Genomic DNA, 21,697 nt, shown 5'->3' on the forward strand with positions numbered 1-21,697 from the left:
AGCAACATCCAGGCCTCAGACAAGAAGAAATCCGATTCTGGGCCTGCCCATTTCCTGCTCAACATTTCTTTCAAGGACAAGTGGCCCAGTGTTAAATGACCAATGACTGCTGTAAGCAGTGAGAGTATGCCAGCTTTATGAATTTCTGTCACCTACCCCCACGGGCACCACATGCATGTACACCACCGTCCACTTTCTTCCTTGTTTTCATGCATAGGAACATTTTCTATGTCACTTACTTGGTGTGGTTTTGGTTCACGTTGCCCCTAGAATCCTGATGCTGGCTCAATCATAGTAGGGTATCTGACACCAGCTCATTTATACCACGGTGTCTGACACAGACAGGGGATCTGGAAGCTCTGGGTAAGTGCCTAGACAATTGGAGGATTCAGAGGAGTTCTTCCAGAGATTGTGAGCTACAAACTGAGTAACGTGATAAGACATTCAGAGTGACATAAAAGTTAGCCTACAAAGCAATGCAAAGGTCAGCCATGGTTATTGCCGGGGCTCTGTAATCTCCAAATTTACAAATCTTTGAGCAGGTCACTGACTTTCTAAAGGCTGAGTTTAGGTTGGAAATACACCTAAACCACTGTCCTTGGTTGAAAGCCTTCTCCAAGAGTGAAAGTTTGGCGGTGTCAAACTTTCAAGCTATCCATGTCTACTGAAAATTTGCCCTTGGACCAGAAAATGGGGTTTTGGAGGGAGTAAAAATCTCTTCGATTGCCGTTTCTAGTCTAAAATAATCGCCAGCTGGAAATTATAACATTCTAAGGGAAAAACAAAAGCAAACACGAAACAGGATCAAAGGGAGTCCAATATGATTCACTCACACACACCAGCTGAATAGGAAAAACACTCAAGAACTCTGTATGAATGCTTTTTAAAAAATTTGCCTCCAGCCGGGCACATTGGCTCACTTCTGTAATCCCAGCACTTTGCGAGGCTGAGGGAGGAGAATCACCTGAACCCGGGAGGCGGAGGTTGCAATGAGCAGAGATTGCGCCACTGCACTCCAGCTTGGGCAACAAGAGCAAGACTCTGTCTCAAATAAATAAATAAATAATTTGTCTTCAATGTATGGATGAATATGATGTCATAATAATTTGTCAATTCAGAGCAGATAAATTGCTTTTTCTGTCTCCCTCTGCCTGTTCAATAATAGAGACAACATAGCGTGTGGCCTAGTGGGAATGTGAAAGATCTAGGATAGGCCAGGCGCTGTGGCTCACATCTGTAATCCTAGCACTTTGGTAGGCCAAGGCGGGAGGATTGCTTGAGCCCAGGAGTTCAAGGCCAGCCTGGGTAACATGGTGAAACCCCGTCTCTACAAAAAATTAGCTAGGCATGGTGGTGTGCACCTGTGGCCTCAGCTACATGGAAGACTACTACCTCAGTGGGAGTATCACTTGAGCCCAGGAGGTTGAGGCTGCAGTGAGCTTTGATTGTGCCACTGCCCTCCAGGCTGGGCAACAGCAGGAGATCCTGACTAACGTTAAAAAAAAAAAAAAAAAAAAAAAAAAGGATCTAGGATAGTGGTTTGGCTCTACTAAGTCTTGTTTATAAAAATTTGGGCAACTCAGCAAGTCACTTTGCTCCTTAGTTTCATCATTGATGAAGTGAGGATTATAATACTTATTTTACAAAGTTTCTGGAAAGACAGCAAGGTATGAAGCATTTAGTGTAAGACCCATCATATAGCATCATGTCAAATAGCTATTATTGTGATTATTATTAAGAAACATGCAAATATGCACTGCCTCAGCCTTATTCTTTTTCCTCTGTCTCCCTTTTCCTTGTGAAGGAAGGGAAGAGCCTCCCGGCTCTTGGTCCACCTGAATTACGTTATCTTATCATAGACAGGTGCAACAAACATCTCAGTGGCTTGCATAATCATTTCCATTCTTCCCTTTTTAACCCAGTCTTACTGACTCTGACAGAAGTACATTTACAATAGCTATACAATACTTCCATCACAATTAACTTGAATAAGGGTCAATCCGTCTCCTTTAGCTACATTGACCACTAGATGTCAGGCTTGTTAAATGGTTAGGAATGTGTTAAACCATCACCCTTAGGACTTGAAAACCACTTATTTTTTTCCTTTTTTTTTTGAGACAGGGTCTCACACTGCTGCCCAGGTTAGAGTGCAGTGATGCAATTACAGCTCACTGCAGCCTCGCCCTCTTTGGGCTAAGGTGATCCTCCCACCTCAGCCTCCAGAGTAGCTGGCTCTACAGACACGTGCCACCATGCCTGGCTAATTGTTGTATTTTTTTGTACAGATGGGGTCTCGCTGTGTTGCCCAGGCTGGTCTTGAACTCCTGGGCTCAAGCATTCCTTTGAACCTCTACCTCCCATAGTGCTGGGACTACAGGTGGGAACTACCTTGCTTGGCTTCTTTCTCCTTTGAAGAAGCTTTCGGTGGCTTTGGCAGTGGTTCACGAGGGTCACATTTCCACTGGTTTAGAATGTGCTAATGTGTGGATCAATTTTGTCTGGGGAGTCTGTGAGTCTGTGAGTCTGTGATTCATGCCAATATAATTCGTTTTGTTTAAAGAACCATTTGTAAATTTTAATTTTGTATTGATAAATAATATATTTACGTATTTGGGAGTATGTGTGATATTTTAATATATTCATATAATATGTAATGATCCAATCAGAGTAGCTGGGATACCCATCACGTTAAATATTCAGAGATCAAATTTTAAGGAGAGTTTGTGCTGTCTTTGCACCCATGTGCTAGCACTGTGGAGCCACACTTGTCCATGGATTCAAATTATGTTGAGGAATGAAGACACCTGCTAAGCCCTAAGGAAATCAAATGATGACAAGAGAAACCAGGCTTAGAGAGTAGTCTGATAGCAGTGACGATCTGAGGCTACATCTAAAGGAAAACAACTATTAAGATCTTTTTTTTTTTTTTTTTGATGGAGTCTTGCACTGTTGCCCAAGCTGGAGTGCAATGGCACAATCTCAGCTCACTGCAACTTCTGCCTCCAGGGTACAAGCAATTCTCCTGCTTTAGCCTCCCGAGTACCTGGGATAACAGGCGCCTGCCACCATGCACGGCTAATGTTTTATATTTTTAGTAGAGATGGGGTTTCGCTATGTTGGCCAGGCTGGTCTCTAACTCCTGACCTCATGATCTGCCCACCTCATCCTCCCAAAGTGCTGGGGTTACAGGGGTGAGACACTGTGCCTGGCCTAAGATATTTTTACAGTCATCTAACTTGGCTGTAATCCCAGCACTTTGGGAGGCCAAGGCCAGCAGATCACCTGAGATCAGGAGTTGGAGACCAGCCTGACCAACATGGTGAAAAATCATCTCTACTAAAAGAAATACAAAAATTATTCCTGGGGTCTTGAGCCCATCAGCCTTTGAGCTGGAACTTCACCATCAGTTATCCTGATTTTCAAGCGTTCAGACTCAGACTGGAACTATACCACTGGTTTTTCTGGTCTCCAGCTGGCCGACTCACCCTGCAAATCTTAGGACTGGTCAGCCTCCACAATTGTGTGAGTAAATTCTTTTTTATATGTTTGTCTCTTACTTCTCTAATTTTTTTTTCCATAGGTTGTTGGGGAATAGGTGGTATTTGGTTACATGAGTAAGCTCTTTAGTGGTGATTTGCGAGATTTTGGTGCACCTATCTCCTGAGCAGTATACACTGGCTCCAATTTGCAGTCTTTTATCCTTCACCCCTTCCCAGCCTTCCCCCAGAGTCCCCAAAGCCCACTGTGTCATTCTTATGCCTTTGCATCCTCATAGCTTAGCTCCTACTTACGAGTGAGAACATATGGTGTTTGGTTTTTCATTCCTGAGTTACTTGACTTAGAATCATAGTCTTTAATTTCATCTGGGTTGCTGCGAATGCCATGAATTCATTCCTTTTTATGGCTGAGTAGTATTCCACTGTATATAGGCACCACAGTTTCTTTATCCACTCATTGATTAATGGGATTTGGGTTGGTTCCACATTTTTGCAATTGCAAATTGTCCTGCTATAAACATGCATGTGCAAGTATCTTTTTCATATAATGACTTCTTTTCCTCTGGAAAGATACCCAGTAGAGGGACTGCTGGATCCCATGGTGCTTCTACTTTTAGTTCTTTAAGGAATCGCCATGCTGTTTTCCATAGTGGTTGCACTAGTTTACATTCCCACCAGCAGTGTAGAAGTCGTATGAACAAATTCTTTAAAATAAATTTCTTTATAGATGCACATTGCTATTGGTTTTTTTTTGTTTTGTTTTGTTTTGTTTTGTTTCATGGAGGAACCTGACTAATAATACACTATTCAGCATTTACTTTTTCTTCCTAACAGCAACCTAGTCTCTTTTTTGGAAAATACCTCACCCATAATCCGTGCAGTCAATCACAGTGGGACTTCTGGTGCCTGTAATCCTATTACCAAGACTAAACTGGATGCTTTTTTCATTAGCTAATTGTAAAGGTAAAAATATTAGGCTGGGAGTGGTGGCTTACGCCTGTAATCTCAGCACTTTGGGAAGCTGAGGTGGGCGGATCACGAGGTCAAGGGATGGAGACCATCCTGGACAACATGGTGAAACCCCATCTCTACTAAAAATACAAACAGCCAGATGTGGTGGCGTGTGCCTGCAGTCCCAGCTACTTGGGAGGCTGAGGCAGGAGAATCGCTTAAACCCAGGAGGCAAAGGTTCCAGTGGGCTGAGATTGTGCTACTGCACTCCAGCCTGACAACAGAGTGAGACTCCGTCTCAAAAAAAAGAAAAAAGAAAATAGTCACCTTTCTTTCTTCTTTTCCTAAGGAACCATGTGTTTGTTAGTCTGAAACTTTAGAAATCATTCCTATTTGGAGAGAGTGGAGAGTTTAGAATATGCTTCATCTGTCTTTGTAATTATATATATATATTTGTTTTATTATTATTATTATTTTATAGAGATGAGGACTCACTGTGTTGCCTAGGCTGGTCTCGAACTCCTGAGTTCAAGTGATCCTCCCACTCCAGCTTCCCTATGTGTTAGAATTACAGGTGTGAGCCACCATGCCCGGCCTGCCTTTATAAATATTATTATATAATGTCTTATAGCCTAGACTGAAATTCTTTCCAGTGAATCTTGTGTCTTCTAGAAGTGGAGTTTCCAGAATGCACTTGTTCAAGGATGCCGTCTCCTTGGTCTCGTTTTATGGACTCTATCTGATTGATTTCCAACCCACTCCCATACCTGACTGTGCTTTAGATGTTTCCTGTGCTCTCTGGGATCCTGATCCACACCACTCAGTTTTGGCCTCCTGAACTTCATCCCTGACCCCACCCCAGCTAGGAGGGATGTGTGGATATTTCTTTTATCCTTCTGCAACGATGACCTCTTGGAGAAAAAGAAAGGAAGCAGGAAAGATGAACATTGCTTTATCCATTATGTGTCAAGCACTGTGCTTGATGATTTACATTATCTTCATCCTTTAAACCAACACTGGAGTAAGATGATATTAACCTTTAAAAAGATATCAAACATGCTCAGCTTTATTTCCCAACAAGTGTGAAATGATTAAGGTCCTATACCCTGATTAAGATATCAAGATTTATTAATCAATTTTTTTAAAAATTCGCATTTTATCTAGATTGAAATAAACTATACAAAATTGACTTTCTTCACCAAAAATAACAGCAATATTTTCCATATTGCTAGATAAACCACAACGCTTATTTTTGTAGGTTTTCCAGGTTTTGCTTATAAATCAAGATGAGGCAGTAGATAAGAGTCATGAAGAAAGAAAAAAAAAAAACGATAAATCAGTCGTCAGTATTCGTAGCCTCTGATTCTGTCTTAACCATGAAACAGAAGAGTTCAAGCTATACCCGCTAAAAAGCTTAGGAAGATGTAGGCTCCACAAGGGAATTTAAACAGCAACAACTAGATGTGGAACAACAGGCTCTTTCATTCAAACTTTAACTGTAACTTGTTCCTTTAGGTTCATTTGCGAAAGACAAAATCTACATTGAAATCCTTGTCTGGTGAGCTCACAGGCTTCTCGTTCTCTGGTAATTACTTGTAACTGTCCAGTATAGATTTTTAACATACTTAAGACTCCTATTAGTCAAAGGTCAATTGTGGGCTTCACTATAACATTCTAAAAAGTGTATTCCTTCCTCCCACACCTCTTCAAAATATATTTCTTCAAAGAACTGATAATTCAACACCCAACGAGTAGAGATCCACAGTGATAATGAATGTTATGTCTAAAATAACTAAAACAGTTCCAGAGGGCCACCAGCAGAGATCATGAGGAAGTGAAACATGGCATTTTCAGTGTTCTCTTCTGGAAGAACAGATAGGTCTTCAAAGCTTGAGAGTTCAAGCAGGGGCATTTAAACAAGTAGATTATCAATGGCTAATGTATTCAATGGAGACCTATAGGCAAAAATATTAAGTAATTAAGTGGCTACATACACCTTACGGCTTTTCTTCCAAATATCAAATATAAGAAAGGCTATTTTTAAGAGTCTCTTGAGTATTTTCCATAGTTTCTGAATTATCTGTGGGAAGCTCTGACTTACTTGTACAGAGTTTAATATATGTGTCCACCATTAAATCCAGATCATGTTTTATACTAAAATTTTTATTAAGCAAAGCCAAGTTACTCAACCTTGGGTCTGTCGAAGTGTTCCTCAAGTATGCTTTAAGATGCTTTCATCCATTTTCAAACTGCTTATTCTCAGCCTTCACAGGAAGAGTACACAGGACTTTCGGCAATGCATACACATCAGGAAAAGCTTCATGTCAGGCAGGTGGAGGGCATCATAGATGGTGGATGGAAGCTCTATGTCTTTCCCCCTGTTTCCATTTGATTCTCCAATGATGAAGCTTGGCCGAGAGCATGTCGGGATTGGGTAACTCATGTCTACACATGGCAGCATGGTGTTCCTCCGATGTACTGAATTTGAGTTGTCCCATGACTGAGGGTACCAGAGATAAGCATTTAAGAGCTTTGAGGTGCTGTTCTGAGATTATATCTTTAAGTTTCTGAATAATGTGCTCCACTGCTGGGATATTTAGGGTTTCTTTAGAGTAACTCTCGGAGGTTAGCTGAGATTCCAATTACTGTGGTGAGCTCTGCGGAATCTCCCGGAAGTTTTACTTGAATATCAAGTTTTGTTGCCAAATTTGTGGCTTCCTCAAACCAAAATTCATGATAAATTTCAATATTTTCCATCGTTTCATTGAGTGAAAGCAGTATTGCAGTCAAGCTACTGGCTGCAAAAAAGACATCAGAGGTTTGCCCCTAGAGATTTTTCACAAAGGCTCTTGTAAATGATAGGACTTTTTTTTTTTTTTTTTTTTTTGAGATAGAGTCTCACTCTGTTGCCCAGGCTGGAGTGCAGTAGCACAATCTTGGTTCACTGCAGTCTCCATCTCCTGGGTTCAAGTGATTCTCCTGCCTCAGCCTTCCGAGTAGCTAGGACTACAGGCACACACCACAACGCCCAGCTAATTTTTTGTATTTTTAGTAGAGATGGGGTTTCACCACATTGATAAGATGGTCTTGATCTCTTGACCCTGTGATCTACCCACCTTGGCCTCCCAAAGCGCTGGGATTACAGGTGTGAGCCACTGCACCTGGTCAAAATAGCACATTTTTAAGAACGATAATAGTAACAGTGAAATCGTAATCTGTTACTGCACTGCAGAGTACAAATGCTCAGCCAGCTATCCAGTTATTCCATCTAATATTTGTGTCACTATTTATGCCACCTAAACATAAAACAAATGCTTGCAGAAGTTCCACTAAAATTTCAAAAGCATATGCCTGCCTGTCCATTGAAAATGGCAGATTTCCTTCAATTCTTTACCCCTTTCTTTACTGTTCTGAAAAAGAACGGAAATTACACTGTCGAGTTCTAAAAGCAGTTGTGGTGATCGATGGAAAAAAGAACAAACTTCCTCAATTGTTTCTAATGTAACAGATACTCCCGTAACAGGTAGTGATTTTACCAATCACATATATAAGGCACAGGAGTTGTAGAGTGTGTAGATAGCTTGGAGATATTTCTCTAAAAGGCTAGAAGCAATAACTTTCATTTTGGAAGAAAATTCACTAGACACAACGTAAGCCTGGCCATGACAATACTCCATATTTAATCCTCACTTCTCAGTTATAGTGTGAAATTTTACAGCCAAATTTCTGCATCAGCTTCATAAGGCAGGAAGCCTACAAATTCCCCTCTTAGGTTATGAGACTCATCAACCTCATCAACACAGGCAGGTGCCCCTACATCCAGTACATCGTCAGTGATACTGGAAAAGAAGTGTGAGTCTCTCACTTCCATGAGAGTTTCTTCCGTACTACGGCTCTCACAGCTCTCTGGCATCTGTTTCTGCTGTGTTTTTGAACAAAACAATGTGCTAACTGCTGTTGTCTCAAAGCACTATCTCAGGACCTCTTCACCAGAATTTATCCGGCATTCGAGCAGCACCTCAACATCATCTGGAGTAAAGACAGCTTCTGGGATTTCATCAGCCTCATGTCCCCTCCAGAGGTATGTTTTGCTTTCCCATCAGAATCCAGATTTCAAATAGAGATTTTAGGTATCCTTTGTTTTCCTTCTCTTCAAGGGTTAGAGGTAAGATGTCCTCATCTGGCCCTTCATCCACTTCTTCACTGGAGTTCTGGGTCTTGCTGTTGTTGGTTTCTTTATGTTTTTGTTCCTGTTAGGAAGTTTCATCAACATTCTTTCATTCGTTTACTGTGTCTACTACGTGGGTTGTTCAAATGACTGGTAAGCTCAAATACTGCTGGTATTGCATTATGGCGAAGAACTGTCCTATAAGGACTACTTCTACAGATTACAGACATCTCAAAATGTCTGGCACATAATCGATCATGTTTATTTAGCTGATCAGGTGTTCTATCTTCTAAGTCTGCTCTCCAACAATTCAACCACTTCTGGCATCTGGCCAGGTCCTGCTGCAACCTGAAGAAGGCCAGGGCGGGCTGCGTGCTCTTCCAAATGTAGTTGGGAGCAGTGCGGAAGTTCGGAATCGTGGCCCGCTCGCCTCCTCAAGGTAATCAGCCTGCCCCCAGGGAGGGCAGACATGCCTTCTGACGCAGGGGAGGGGCAGGTGGGCAAGAAGCTGCAGGGTCCAGGAGGGGCGCCACTGTCTGAGGCTGGCTGGGGACGTGGCTCCACAGTGCTGTGAGTGGCCGGGAGGACTTACTGCGCCACTGCTGCCGCTGGTGCCGCTCCTGCCTGCCGGGGACGCTGCTGCCTCCTTCCCACAATGCCTGTGAATCAATTTTTAAATCAAGAAGTATTTATGTTTTCCCAGCTTCTAATGACCTTTTTGAAAATGAAGTTGCAAACACATTACACATTTCAGCTCCAGAGAAACTCCCCAAAATATCTAAGGGTATGTGCAAGCTTTTCTTCTAATCTGATTTTTAAACGTAAGCATCTTATATTTGATATATTATTTGATGCCTTTTAAAAAATGAGTTCTAGAGCATATTTTCAACAACAATATACAAATATGTGGTTGTACAGTAAAATGTATAAGATACCTGTTTGTGTATATGTGTGTATATAATACATGAACATAGTTCCTCTCTATTCTTTTTCTTTAAATTCTTCATTATTATGCACCACTTCTTAAAATGGCGTAGGGGATGGATTGGTAGCTTTGGCTGTTTCTGGCTGATGTTTTAGAGGGCTACGAAAATGTGCAAAGAGGTAGTCACAGACAACAGTAAACCAACTAGATATTCAATGTGCTCTTTCAAATGTGTATTTAAGGACATAAAATCTTCTGTGTGGAGACAATCAGTGCATGTAGGTAGACTAAATTCATGCTAGCAGCCAAAACTTGCCTCTCTCAGTAGACCAAAATTATTCATAAACCATCATGTAAAGAGAAGTGAGCAGTCAACCAGGAGCCCCCAAGGACACAGCTGTGAGTCCTGAGTAGCAAGATCAAGTCTCACACTGCTCATTATGAAGAAGGAAGGTTTCTGCCTTCATTTATTTTAGGATGCAGCTTAGATAAGGTTGCTGGCCATATTTCTGTTATTTTGATTCAAGCAGAAAATCCTGTGCAGATCCACAGAACACATTACTGTAACATCGCTAAGAGGAGAATTGGGTCAATGCAATTTAGAGGATCAAAATAGCTCTGTACTGTGAGATTAGAAACTCTGGTTTATTGGAGGGTAACTTTTTTTGATAGTCTCAAAGTTTAAAAAAAAAAAGCCTTAAAACAAATTTTATTAAATGAAACTTGAGAGATTTTTTATTCTATGCCTTAGAGATCAAATGGTTTTAGGGTAGGGTGGGAGGCAGAGGCCAAGGACTTACTGGAGTGAACTGCAAGGAACTCCAAAACTTTTCTGTGCTTCTCCTGAAATACCTTTGCTTTGTATCCGAGTCTTGTCTAGACTACGTTAAATGGAGTCATTAGGCTATTTAAATGTTTTATGTACTTGAACTCAGAAACTAATTTTTTTTATTAGGAATTCCTGACTTGGGGATACTTGCCTGAGGGTTTCTCTTTTCCCCCATCATTTCGTATGATTGAAAATGCCAGTAAAGATGAATTTTTCCATGGTTTGGAATTGCCAGGGATGATGGACTTCTAAGGACTGAAATAACCAATCGTATTTGTGCAAGGCTCATTGTTTAAATACCATATTCTTCTTATAGGATTACTGTTTTCCTTAAAATATGTTTCTACTAACTAGAGTTTTAATCTAACTTCAGTGCTGTCTGTCCAAGACTGTCCTGAATTAAGTGATTTTAAGGGAGAAAGTCTATCAATTTATTTGTATTTTATGGATTCTTTTTTTTAAAAAAAACAAAACAAAACAAAACACATGAGCATATAATTAAATCTCTCCTATACTGTTTACAGTGTTTAGATTATAGCTTATATATAAATTTCTCCTATCAAATTTCTTCCATTTTGTGATAGTTTTATTAACTAACCAACAGACTCCACTGCTGATTTATCACCAATAATAGTAAATTTTTTGAGAATTTAAATTTACCTACAGTAAGTAACAACCATTAATAACTTGATCTCTTTTTTAAATAACCAGAGCCTTGGTGTAGGCGAAAGCAAACAGGTCAGGCCAATCTCTGGGCTGGGTAACCCTTTTTTGTCACTGATGCCGCCCTTCAAGTGAGTTAGGTTATTTACTTGGGGTCCACAGATGAGCTATGGGGATTAATTAGTCTGTGAATGTCCTAAAATTCAGTACCACTGTGAGTGTATGTGTATTTTCACCCAATTTTTATCAAAAGCAGTTTGTGGCATAATGGATAGGTGGGCAGTATAGGGGGCCCTGCAGTGAGACTGCCTGAATTTATATGCTGAGGGGGTTTCTGAGCGCTATCCCAAATATGGTACCTTGGCATATTGAATATTTTAAGCTGAAGAAATTTGAGAAATGGCAGGTTCAGGAGGACTCTCTGGCTTTCCCTTGAAGCAGGTCATAAGACCCTCCTGTGAGAGACACCCTCCCTATACCCAGAAAAATGGAGCATTCGTCTCCCTGAAGATGGAGGGACGCTGAGAGGAATCTGAAGGAACAGGCCTTGCTCAGTTTCCCCCAGTTTACTACCCTGAGCGCCTCCCCCTCTGCCTTATCACATTTTCCCATGACTTTTCATCAAACCTAGTACAACAAAACACTCAGGTTTAATCCTTTTCAGTGTATTCATTTCTTTATGAAGTCTCCTATGTCACGTAATACTTCTATTACGTACATTTGCATGCTTTTCTCTTGTTAGTCTGTCTTTTGTTACAGAGCCACAGCTGAGAACCTAGAAGGGAAGAAACAAAAGATTTTTTTCCTCTCCTGTAATCCTAGTCCACTACTTAGCTAGGTGACTTCAAACAAGTTACTTAACTTCTCTCTGCTTCAGTGTTCTCAAAATTGCAGAAATGATCTTATAGGACTGCTGTGATGATTAAATGTGAGAATTTTGTGGCCATGGAAAACTCTCAATGAAGTGGCAGGCACTTAATAAGCAGTCAGTAAATTTTACTAATTACATCACACAGTTGGCCCTCCATATCCACAGGTTCCATATCTTTAGATTCAAGCAACCTTGGATGGAAAATATTTGAAAAAAGTCAACAATAAAAATAGCAATACAACAATTAAAGTTATATTAATTAAAAACATAACTATATAGCATTTAGGTTATATTAGATATTATAATAATCTGGAGATTATTTAGTATATGGGAGGATTTATGTAGGTTATATGCAAATACTACGCCAGTTTTTATTAGTGACTTGAGCATCTGTGGATTTTGGTATCTGAGGAGGTCTAGGAACCAATTTCCCAGGGATACCAAGAGGTGACCGTATTCTCAAAATAATCTGTAACCTCCAAAAAGTTAAGAGGCACTGGCCTATGATATTTTTAGAACTGTGTTTTAAAGAACAAATCAGTACTTGATTTAATAAGTCACACTCAAGCCTAATTAGAACAGAAATACTAATTTGCAAAACATACAGATGCATATTCATCATGAGGCAGAAAGGCCTTATAAATAGCTTTGAAAATGTGGAAGGTCAATTTGCATTGTTCTTTCATGGGAGAAAAAGAATCTACCAAGTCTCAGGTACACCTCCAAAAAATTATTTCCATTTGCCCATGTCTTCTGTACTATCCAAGCTTGTCTTGAAACCCTGAAACAAATTTCAAGGTGACAACCTAAATTTAACTCTGCGGTTAAGTCCAACCCCCTCTGCGGTTGTGGGTTGTGGATTTCTCAGCATTATTATCATTTTTTATTTTTATTTTTAGTTAGCATGGAAGTCAAAATTACAAAAGCAATGAGATTCTGCATCTTTTAATGAAAGATAAAACAACAATATAAACATACACAAATTTACAGAGAAAGGATCAACTTTAATACATTTGGAGTAAAAGGTGTTTCCTCTTTAAATATGGTATAAAAATAAATGCAAGAAACATTAACGGAGAATGTACAGACAACAGACAAAGACATGAGTGTGTTTCTGACTGTGGATACATTGGTGAAATGAAACTTTCTGTGCTAATTTATTGTTTAATAAATGTGAAGCCATATGTATACTTATTGATAAATGCTTTTTTTCTTTTACAATTCTTCCAGTTTGTGACTGACTGAATTTTCAGTGAACTGTGTGTCTAGCAGAAGCTTAGAGAGAGAGAGAGAGAGAGAAGGAAAAAAGAAAAGGTTTTACTTCACTTGAACTTGTTAAAAAGGAAAAGACACAGATCCAGCATAGTAGAAGGAGAAAGAAAGCAGACAACGGTTTGGAATGGAGGCATCGAGATGGTAAAGAGTCCACTGGAGATGGAATGTACACACAAAAATAACAATTTAGGTCCTTTGCTCATGCAACATCCTGGTCTAATGTCCTCTGCTCCAGGTCACAACAGCGAGCTACAAAGTATGTGCAATGATTCCAGTCTGCATCCATGCTACAAGATGATCCGTTTAGTAAGACTGAACAAGGCTTGTTAACCTCTTTGACGTGAGAGATTTCCCCTGAGAAAATACATAAAACAAGAAAAAAGAAAGAAAATCAAGCATGATCACTGAAAACCTGCTTAGTAGTAGCAACTATTTATTGTAACTGATTTTTGTGTAAGGGTCAAAAGTGAACCCTTTAAGTCCATCTTAGTTCAAACTTCATGACCAACCTGCCTTCCCCCCTCCCTCCACTGACACATCAAACAAAACTATCCTCCCTCCCTCCACCCGCCTGCCCTCCCAAGTCCTTCCGCCCCACTGCAAACAGACTGATGGTTTCACAGCACAGATTAGCAAATCATAAAACATATCCATAAATGTTCCATCAAGGCTTAGCAATGAAGCAACACCTAGGTTCCCAACTGGTTATAAACACGTTACAACAAATCTTAGTAAGCTGCTCTGAAAGGGAACAATGTGAATGCATTCTTGTTCAGTGGTGGAAATTAATGTCACATTTATAAATATCTGGAACTGTAGAAGGTATGTATGATTTAATTAAATAACGTGCAGTTTTTGAGGGTGTGATTCATGAAACTTAAAACTGAATCTGTCCCCTATCCTACATAATAATGGAGTAAAAGATGCCGATTATACATCTGAAGATAAACCTCTATTTGTTCCCTGCTTCCAGCTGTTGATGTCTTCCTGTCCCTTCCCACCTGACTTCTTCCAACCCTAATCCAAGAAAAAATCTCATCTATTCTGATTCCACATATCATACGATTACATAAAGGACATACTTATGTTTTAGAAATCTTGTAAGTCGACACCGTTTCTGTTCATTACAAGTACTCTAGAGAGGTAAGAAATTTGAAATGTTTGATTGGAATACGAAACTGGTGGTTTTGGTTCTATCTCTTATTTTTTATGTTCTATTATAAAAATACGCAGGCCAGTTATTTAATGGATTTTTGTATCTCTCAGAAGATAAAATAATAAGCAAAAATAAAAAATTGGAAAAAATATATTAGTAATAAATTACAGTCATAGCAATAGTCTTGATTTGCTACCTGATACGGCTTAGTTTTAGAAAGGGGTCAGTGGTGATGGGAGACACATCATCTCTCATGGCCACTGTCTTAGTTTGTTTGGGCTGATATAACAGAAAACCGTAGACGAAGTGGCTTATAAACAACAGAAATTTATTTCTTACAGTCTCAAGGCTGGGAAGTCCAAGATCTAGATGCTTACAGATTCTTTGTCTAGTGAGGGCCTTCTTCTTGATTAATCAATGGTGCATTCTCTTGTGTCCTCAGATAATGGAAGAAAGAAATAAGCTCCCTGGGACCTATTTAATAAAAGCTCCTATTCATAAGTGCTTCATATTCATGATTAATCACCTTCCAAAGGCCCTGCCTCGTAATACTATCACCCTAGAGGTTAGGATTTACATGTGAATTTGAGCGGGGAGGGGGCACAAATAGTTCATAGCAGCCACGTTTTGGGAAAAGAAGGATATGTTTAAGAAAAGATTAGTAATTCCATAACCAACCTTTCTTTACACACCGTATAATTACTGATAAGGCCCTTTTGCCAACACAAACAGCAGCAATGAAAATCATGCACCATTTTCTTTTAGTTTTTTCTTAATTGGGAAAAAGAGTCCTTAATTTAGCTTTCAGCAACTGGAAGTAGAAGGTATCGAAGTTTAATGTTGGTATTTCCCACTAGGCTTACGTTTATTCACTTTATTGGAGAAACAGCAGTAAGAGATGTCAGTTTATTAACAAGAGACTGCTTCATAAACAAAATATGCACTCCTGCCTGCTCTGGTCTGAATGTTAGTCCCCCTCAAAGCTCATGTGTTGAAAACCTACTCCCCAGTATGATGCTATTAGGAGGTGGGGGGCTTTGGGAAGTGATCAGGCATGACGGTGAAGCTCTCACTAATGGGATTAGTGCTGTTTTTTATTTTTATTTTTTTGTGATGGAGTCTCATTTTGTCGCCCAGGCTGGAGTGCAGTGGTGCAATCTCGTTTACTGCAACCTCCGCCTCCTGAGTTCAAGCAATTCTCCTGCCTCAGTCTCCTGAATATCTGGGATTACAGGCATGCGCCACTACGCTCGGCTAATTTTTTGCATTTTTAGTATTTTTAGTAGAGACAGGGCCATGTTGGCCAGGCTGGTCTTGAACCTCTGACCTCAGGTGATCCGACCACCTTGGCTTCCCAAAGTGCTGGGGTTACAGGCATGCTCTTATAAAAGAGGCCCAATAAAGCTTGTTTGCCCCTTCCACCATGTAAGGGTACAGTAAGAAAATGGCTCTCTATGAACCAGGAAGAGGGCCCTCACTGGACACTGAATCTGCCAGCATCTTGATCTTGGACTTCTCAGCTTCTAGAACTGTGAGAGACAAATTTATTTTGATTATAAGCTATCCACCCAGTTTATGGCATTTTGTTATAGCTGATTATAAAGGACTGAAATGCTGCCCCTACTTCTACGCCTATTTCCTCATCTGTAAAATGAGGATAATAATAGTACTTACTTTCAAATCTTGTTCTGAAGGCTGATACAAGTAAATTGCTTAAAACTATTCATGGATCACTTTATGCACTCAGTTTACGTTGGCTATTACCTTATTATACTATGGTTATAATTATTGTACTACCACTATACGCTCTCTTCATTAGGATACCCAAATCCAGTCACTATTCTGACTCTGAGAAGGACAGAAAGTTACAAACAAATTGAAAGCTAAAATTATACTGCTTTTCTACCAGAATCCTGGGCAATAAATTAATCAAATGATGTTGAAATAAAAAATATTTAGTTCTTAAATACAATGCTATTTCCCGTGTATACTACTGTAGTCTCTGTGCTATGAATAGAATTGTACACACGTGTGCATATATACCTATTCTGAGACTGAATAATTTATCTTTAAAAAGTGCTTACTCAGCTGGGCATGGTGGCTCATGCCTGTAATCCTAGCACTTTGGGAGGCTAAGGCGGGCGGATCACTTAAGGCCAGGAGTTCAAGACCAGCTGGGCCAACATGGTGAAGCCCCGTCTCTACTAAAAATAGAAAAGTCAGCTGGATGTGGCAGGGCACATCTGTAGTCTCAGCTACTCGGGAGGCTGAGGTGGGGGAATCATTTAAACACGGGAGGCAGAGGTTGCAGTGAACGGAGATCAGGCCACTGAATTCCAGCCTGGGCCACAGAGTGAGACTCTGTCTCAAAAAAAAAAAAGTGCTCACTCTTTGTGGGATGAAGGAAGGTACACATCAGTCAGTACATGTTGGTTAAGGCACAGGAATAAATTTGTAGACAGTGGAAGACGAGGGGAAAGTTGCTAATATAAAACTGTTTCTTTTAAAACCACAGATGAATGTGATTTGGTTTGAAATTCTGGGAAAAAAAGTGAAATAGTTATATTGAAATTGGAAGCCATTTGAAACTCAGACACAGTCATTTTTAAAATTTGGACAATGAACTCTACTGTTGTCTTTATCAATGTAATAAAAAGAAACATGGTTCTCTTTCTACGGTTTTGTTTTTATTTTTTCAAATATCTTCAAATCCTCAAAGCTACTGGTACTTGACCTGGTATGGACTTCATTAAAAATTGGATATGATACGAGTTAAGCCTGACAAGCTTTTGTCACAGGAAATAATTAAAAAACACTTTTTCATAGAAGCCCATAGAGAAATACAGGCCCACAGTAAACCCAGAGCTTTGTGATATTAGCATAACCATGGGCAGAAATGAGACAGGTGTATTTTAACAATAAAACTCTGTGTGGGCTGGGTGCGGTGGGAGGCTGAGGTGAGCGGATCACCTGATGTCAGGAGCTTGTGACCATTCTGGCCAACATGGTGAAATTCCGTCTCTACTAAAAATACAAAAATTAGCCAGGTGTGGTGGCACGTGCCTGTAATACCAGCTACTCAGGAGGCTGAGGCAGGGAGAACTGCTTGAACCAGGGAGGCAGAGGTTACAGTGAGCCGAGATCGCACCACTGCACTCATCCTGGGTGACAGAGGGAGACTCTATCTCAAAAAACAAACCTCTGTGTGTGGTACAGATTTCTCAAGTGTGCAATAGGATATTTGTTTTGTATATTGAGATGACTAAAAGGCAAACCAGGGTACAATGAACAGTTAAAAGATCTTAGGTGCAGCACTGAGGTCAAAGCAGACAGCATGAATGTCCAATAGGCCATCTGGGTTGCAAGATTTCGATCACTCAGATCTATTTGCAAACCATGTGCAAATCCTGCTTTATTCATATACTGGAAAGGAAATGCATAAGCCCTACTCTAGTGCACACAAGAAACGATTGTGTGTGTGCTTCTGGTTGCTCACTCTATTGCAATGTATGAAGTTAAGAAGAACACGGGTCACTTCCAGGGAAGTACACACGGTACAATATTTGCATGTCAGCCATTTTGTAACAATTATTTTCAGTGCCATCCCTTGGATGCTGTATGGAACCAGCCCCTGTCAACGATCTTTTCCTAATTTCTCCAAATGGAAGAATCTGAGAAATAATTTTTTTTATTTTTTAAATTTTTGAGATAGAGTCTTGCTCTATCACCCAGGCTGGGGTGTGACCACGACTCACTGCAGCTTCAACCTCCCAGGCTCAAGTGATCCTCCTGCCTCCGCCTCCTGAGTAGCTGAGACCACAGGTATGCACCGCCAAGCCTCGCTGATTTTTTATTTTTAGTAGAGATGAGGTCTCATTAGGTTGTCCAGTCTGATCTCAAACTCCTGGGCTCAAGTGATCCTCCCACCTCAGTCTCCCAAAGTGCTGGGATTACAGGTATGAGCCACTGTACCTGGCCAAATCTGAGAAATTTTTATAGCTAAGTTTTAAACTCTTAATTCCGGAAATTAAAAAGGCTAACAAACCCTCATCAATAGCACGTTTTAAAAACCAAGTTGCTTACAATTATTCAATCATTCTATGTGAATAATACTTATTTTTAATCCCATGATTACATGTTATGTGATTTAAATATTCCCGTCAGAGTCTAAAGGAAACAGATTATAGTAGAAGCAAAAATCTATAGCGAAAGATGAATATACTCAGAACATAACAAAAACTCAAGATCCTAGGAGATTTTGTGATATCTAGTTAATGACAATACGCTAGAAAAAGAAGCATATAGTCAGTTTCAGGACAAAATAAAGCTGAGACTTCAGCTGGCAAGTAAGTGAATAGAGAGCATCATCCTAGTCTGTAATACAATCATCATATAAACAAAGAGAGTTCTCTATCGTGTCACAGTAAAACTTCCCCTCCACCAAACCAATTCCTTTCTGTCCTCAATGGTTTGTAGAGACTTTGTTAGAATCGGGGAAACACCCTCAAAACAAAAATAACAACCTATGTATTTGCCCTTAACTTTTCCTAGTGAACTATCAAAGGTATACATTTTACCTAACTTTTAAAAAAATCATTCTTGGCCTGGGTGCAGTGGCTCACGCTTGTAATCCCAATACTTTGGGAGGCTGGGGTGGGTGGATCATTTGAGGTCAGGAGTTCCAGACCAGCCTGGCCAACATGGCAAAACAGTCTCTACTTTAAAAAAAAAAAAAGCAGAACATGGTGTGCACGCCTGTAATCCCGGCTACTCAGGAGGCTGAGACAGGAGAATTACTTGAACCCAGGAGGCGGAGGTTGCAGTAAGCCGAGATTGTGCCACTGCATTCCAGCCTGGGCGACAGAGGGAGACTCTGTCTCAAAAAAAACCACAAAACATTCTTGGTCTTAAAGTAGTAACAGAAAGTTGATGATAAGTAGCCCTGAGAGCCTGGGGCATTAGGGAGATGGAAGCAAATTCCTATATTCCTCTCCTGCAATCCTTTCTTCACAAAGTAAGTAGAGAGAAGCTACGTTTGCTTGAGTGACTAAGTCCACTTATTTTATTGCTGTCATAAAAACACACAGTATGGCTGGGCTCAGTGGCTCACTCCTGTAATCCCAGCACTTTGGGAGATCAAGGTGGGCGGATCACCTGAGGTCAGGAGTTCAAGACCAGTCTGGCCAACATGGTGAAACCCTGTCTCTACTAAAAAGAAATACAAAATTAGCCAAGTGTCATGGCAGGCACCTGTAATCCCAGCTACTCGGGAGGCTGAGGCAGGAGAATCACTTGAACCTAGGAGGCGGAGGTTGCAGTGAGCCGAGATCACACCATTGCACTCCAGTCTGGGCAACAAGAGCAAAACATCTCAAAAAAAAAAAAAATAAATCAGTGGTATTTTCCAGTCTACAGGACACTGAAGAGATTGAGCAGAAATAAAGGGCAGATTTTTTTTTTTTTTTTTTTTTTTTTTTGAGACGGAGTTTCGCTCTTGATACCCAGGCTGGAGTGCAATGGCGCGATCTCGGCTCACCGCAACCTCCGCCTCCTGGGTTCAGGCAATTCTCCTGCCTCAGCCTCCTGAGTAGCTGGGATTACAGACACGTGCCACCATGTAAAGGGCAGATTTTTAGAGGGTGTCCACGAAATAGCTTACAGAAAAGACAGTTATCAGCATCTTTTAGATTTTTTTTTGAAAAAAAATTTAACCTCCATTTGCTATCCTTTTACAATTCCTGCTTGTTTGTCATCAGCCACTGCCTCTGAGTCTCTGCCATATGCTGATGTAGCTCGGACGTATATTCTAGAGTGCCTTGCAGGCTGCAGAGACTATGGGGAGGGACTGGGAATAAGAAAGGTAAAATCTTGTCATTGCCTTGCCACTGGTTTATGTGATCCAACTGTTGATCCCACAGCTATGTTAATAAAAAGAGCTGACCATATGATGGCAAAATGAGATGCTACTGGACCAGAGACAGGGAGTGCTTTTAGGAGTCTGAGCTAAAGGATGTTATCCATTTGTTATTTTATTCTCATTTTGAAAATTGTCGCCGGGCGCGGTGGCTCACGCCTGTAATTCCAGCACTTTGGGAGGCCAACACCAGCGGATCTTGAGATCAGGAGTTCGAGTCCAGCCTGACCAGTATGGTGAAACCCTGTCTCTACTAAAAATACAAAAATTAGCTGGGTGTGGTGGCACGTGCATGTAGCTCCAGCTACTTGGGAGGCTGAGGCGGAAGAATCGCTTGAACCTGGAAGGCGGACATTGCAGTGAGCTGAGATTGCGCCACTGCATGCCAGCCTGGGCGACAGACTGAGATTCTGTCTCAAAAAAAAAAAAAAAAAAATAGCCCTTTTTTCCACTTATTGAACCAGGGATAAGGAGTGCTTTTAGCAGAGTCTAAACTAAGGGATGCTAGATGTTTGTTATTTGACTCTCATGTTGAAAATGCCTCTGTTTCACTTATAAATATAAACATCTTTGCCTGGATTTCAAAATCCTTCACTACCTGCGTTCTGTGGCCTTTCAAACTCTTTACTGTTACCCACGAAGTGGTTCTTTGGCTGACCTTTGCACCTCCTGCTGTCTCAGCTGGTCACCTGTCTGTGCGCCTACCTGTTCAGACCCTACCCACTCTTCAAAGATGAACTTCTTATCTATGTCCTTGCTGAAGTGTTCTAAGTACCCCTAAACTCTGCCGGTTCCCTCTCTGAATTCTTCTTGCTGGTTGAACCTGCATTAGTGCTTTTCTATGCCTTCCTCTATGATTTTGTAAGTCACCTGGACTGATGAAGTAATAACAGACAGCTGTTAAACATTACCATGATCGCAGTCTCCAAATAAGTACTTGATTATTTGCATGACTCAGCTCCTTGGCTGCAAGTCTCATTATGGGAATGAACTTCTAGAAATCAGGGTAATGAGATTCCAAGGTCTTTGGAGAAGTAACTTTTAATTTGGAGGAGGCGAGGCATGGTGGAGAGAGGGATGGGGGTCATCGGTCACACCCTAATTGTTAACAGATTGACTAATCGAATCTGAATCTTTTCAAGTAGGCAGGTGTTAAGAAGAAATTGAAGCTAGGCTAGGTGTTTGGGAAGTTCTTCCACGATTTGAATGAAACCAGTTCTCCCACGTAAACTTACAAGTGAGTTCACCGAAACACAGTGAATAATTTTTACAAAACTGTGGAGAGTAGGTGAGTTCCTAGAATGTTAAAGATAAGCTCAAATTCTTGAGATTTAAGATGGAAAGGAAAAGGGAAAGAGGATTCTGTAGTTAGTTTTAAAACTCTCATACTTAATGCTGAACGCTGCAAAAAATTCTCGTATTATGTACTAAAGAGAGACAGCTTATGA

General features: G+C 40.5%; 1 protein-coding gene and 1 pseudogene across 8 annotated transcripts in view; both read right to left on the minus strand.

The window, feature by feature from the left end:
• Positions 1-6,207: 6,207 nt before the first annotated feature.
• On the minus strand, positions 6,208-10,545 carry LOC105711082 (52 kDa repressor of the inhibitor of the protein kinase-like; annotated as a pseudogene).
• A 2,288-nt stretch (positions 10,546-12,833) lies between these two features.
• The window catches only part of RGS7 (regulator of G protein signaling 7), a 556,614-nt gene continuing 547,750 nt past the window's right edge, over positions 12,834-21,697 (minus strand). For all 8 annotated transcript variants that reach the window (XM_064383646.1, XM_021666925.2, XM_021666924.2 and 5 more), the window contains one exon: positions 12,834-13,533. In XM_064383646.1, the coding sequence (XP_064239716.1) occupies positions 13,483-13,533 (51 nt within the window). In that variant the 3' untranslated portion in view covers positions 12,834-13,482. The remainder of the gene's footprint in view (positions 13,534-21,697) is intronic.

This window comes from Aotus nancymaae, unplaced genomic scaffold (genome assembly GCF_030222135.1).
Source record: "Aotus nancymaae isolate 86718 unplaced genomic scaffold, 86718_ANA_hifiasm-v0.15.2.pri h1tg000032l_0, whole genome shotgun sequence".
Lineage (NCBI taxonomy): Eukaryota > Metazoa > Chordata > Mammalia > Primates > Aotidae > Aotus > Aotus nancymaae.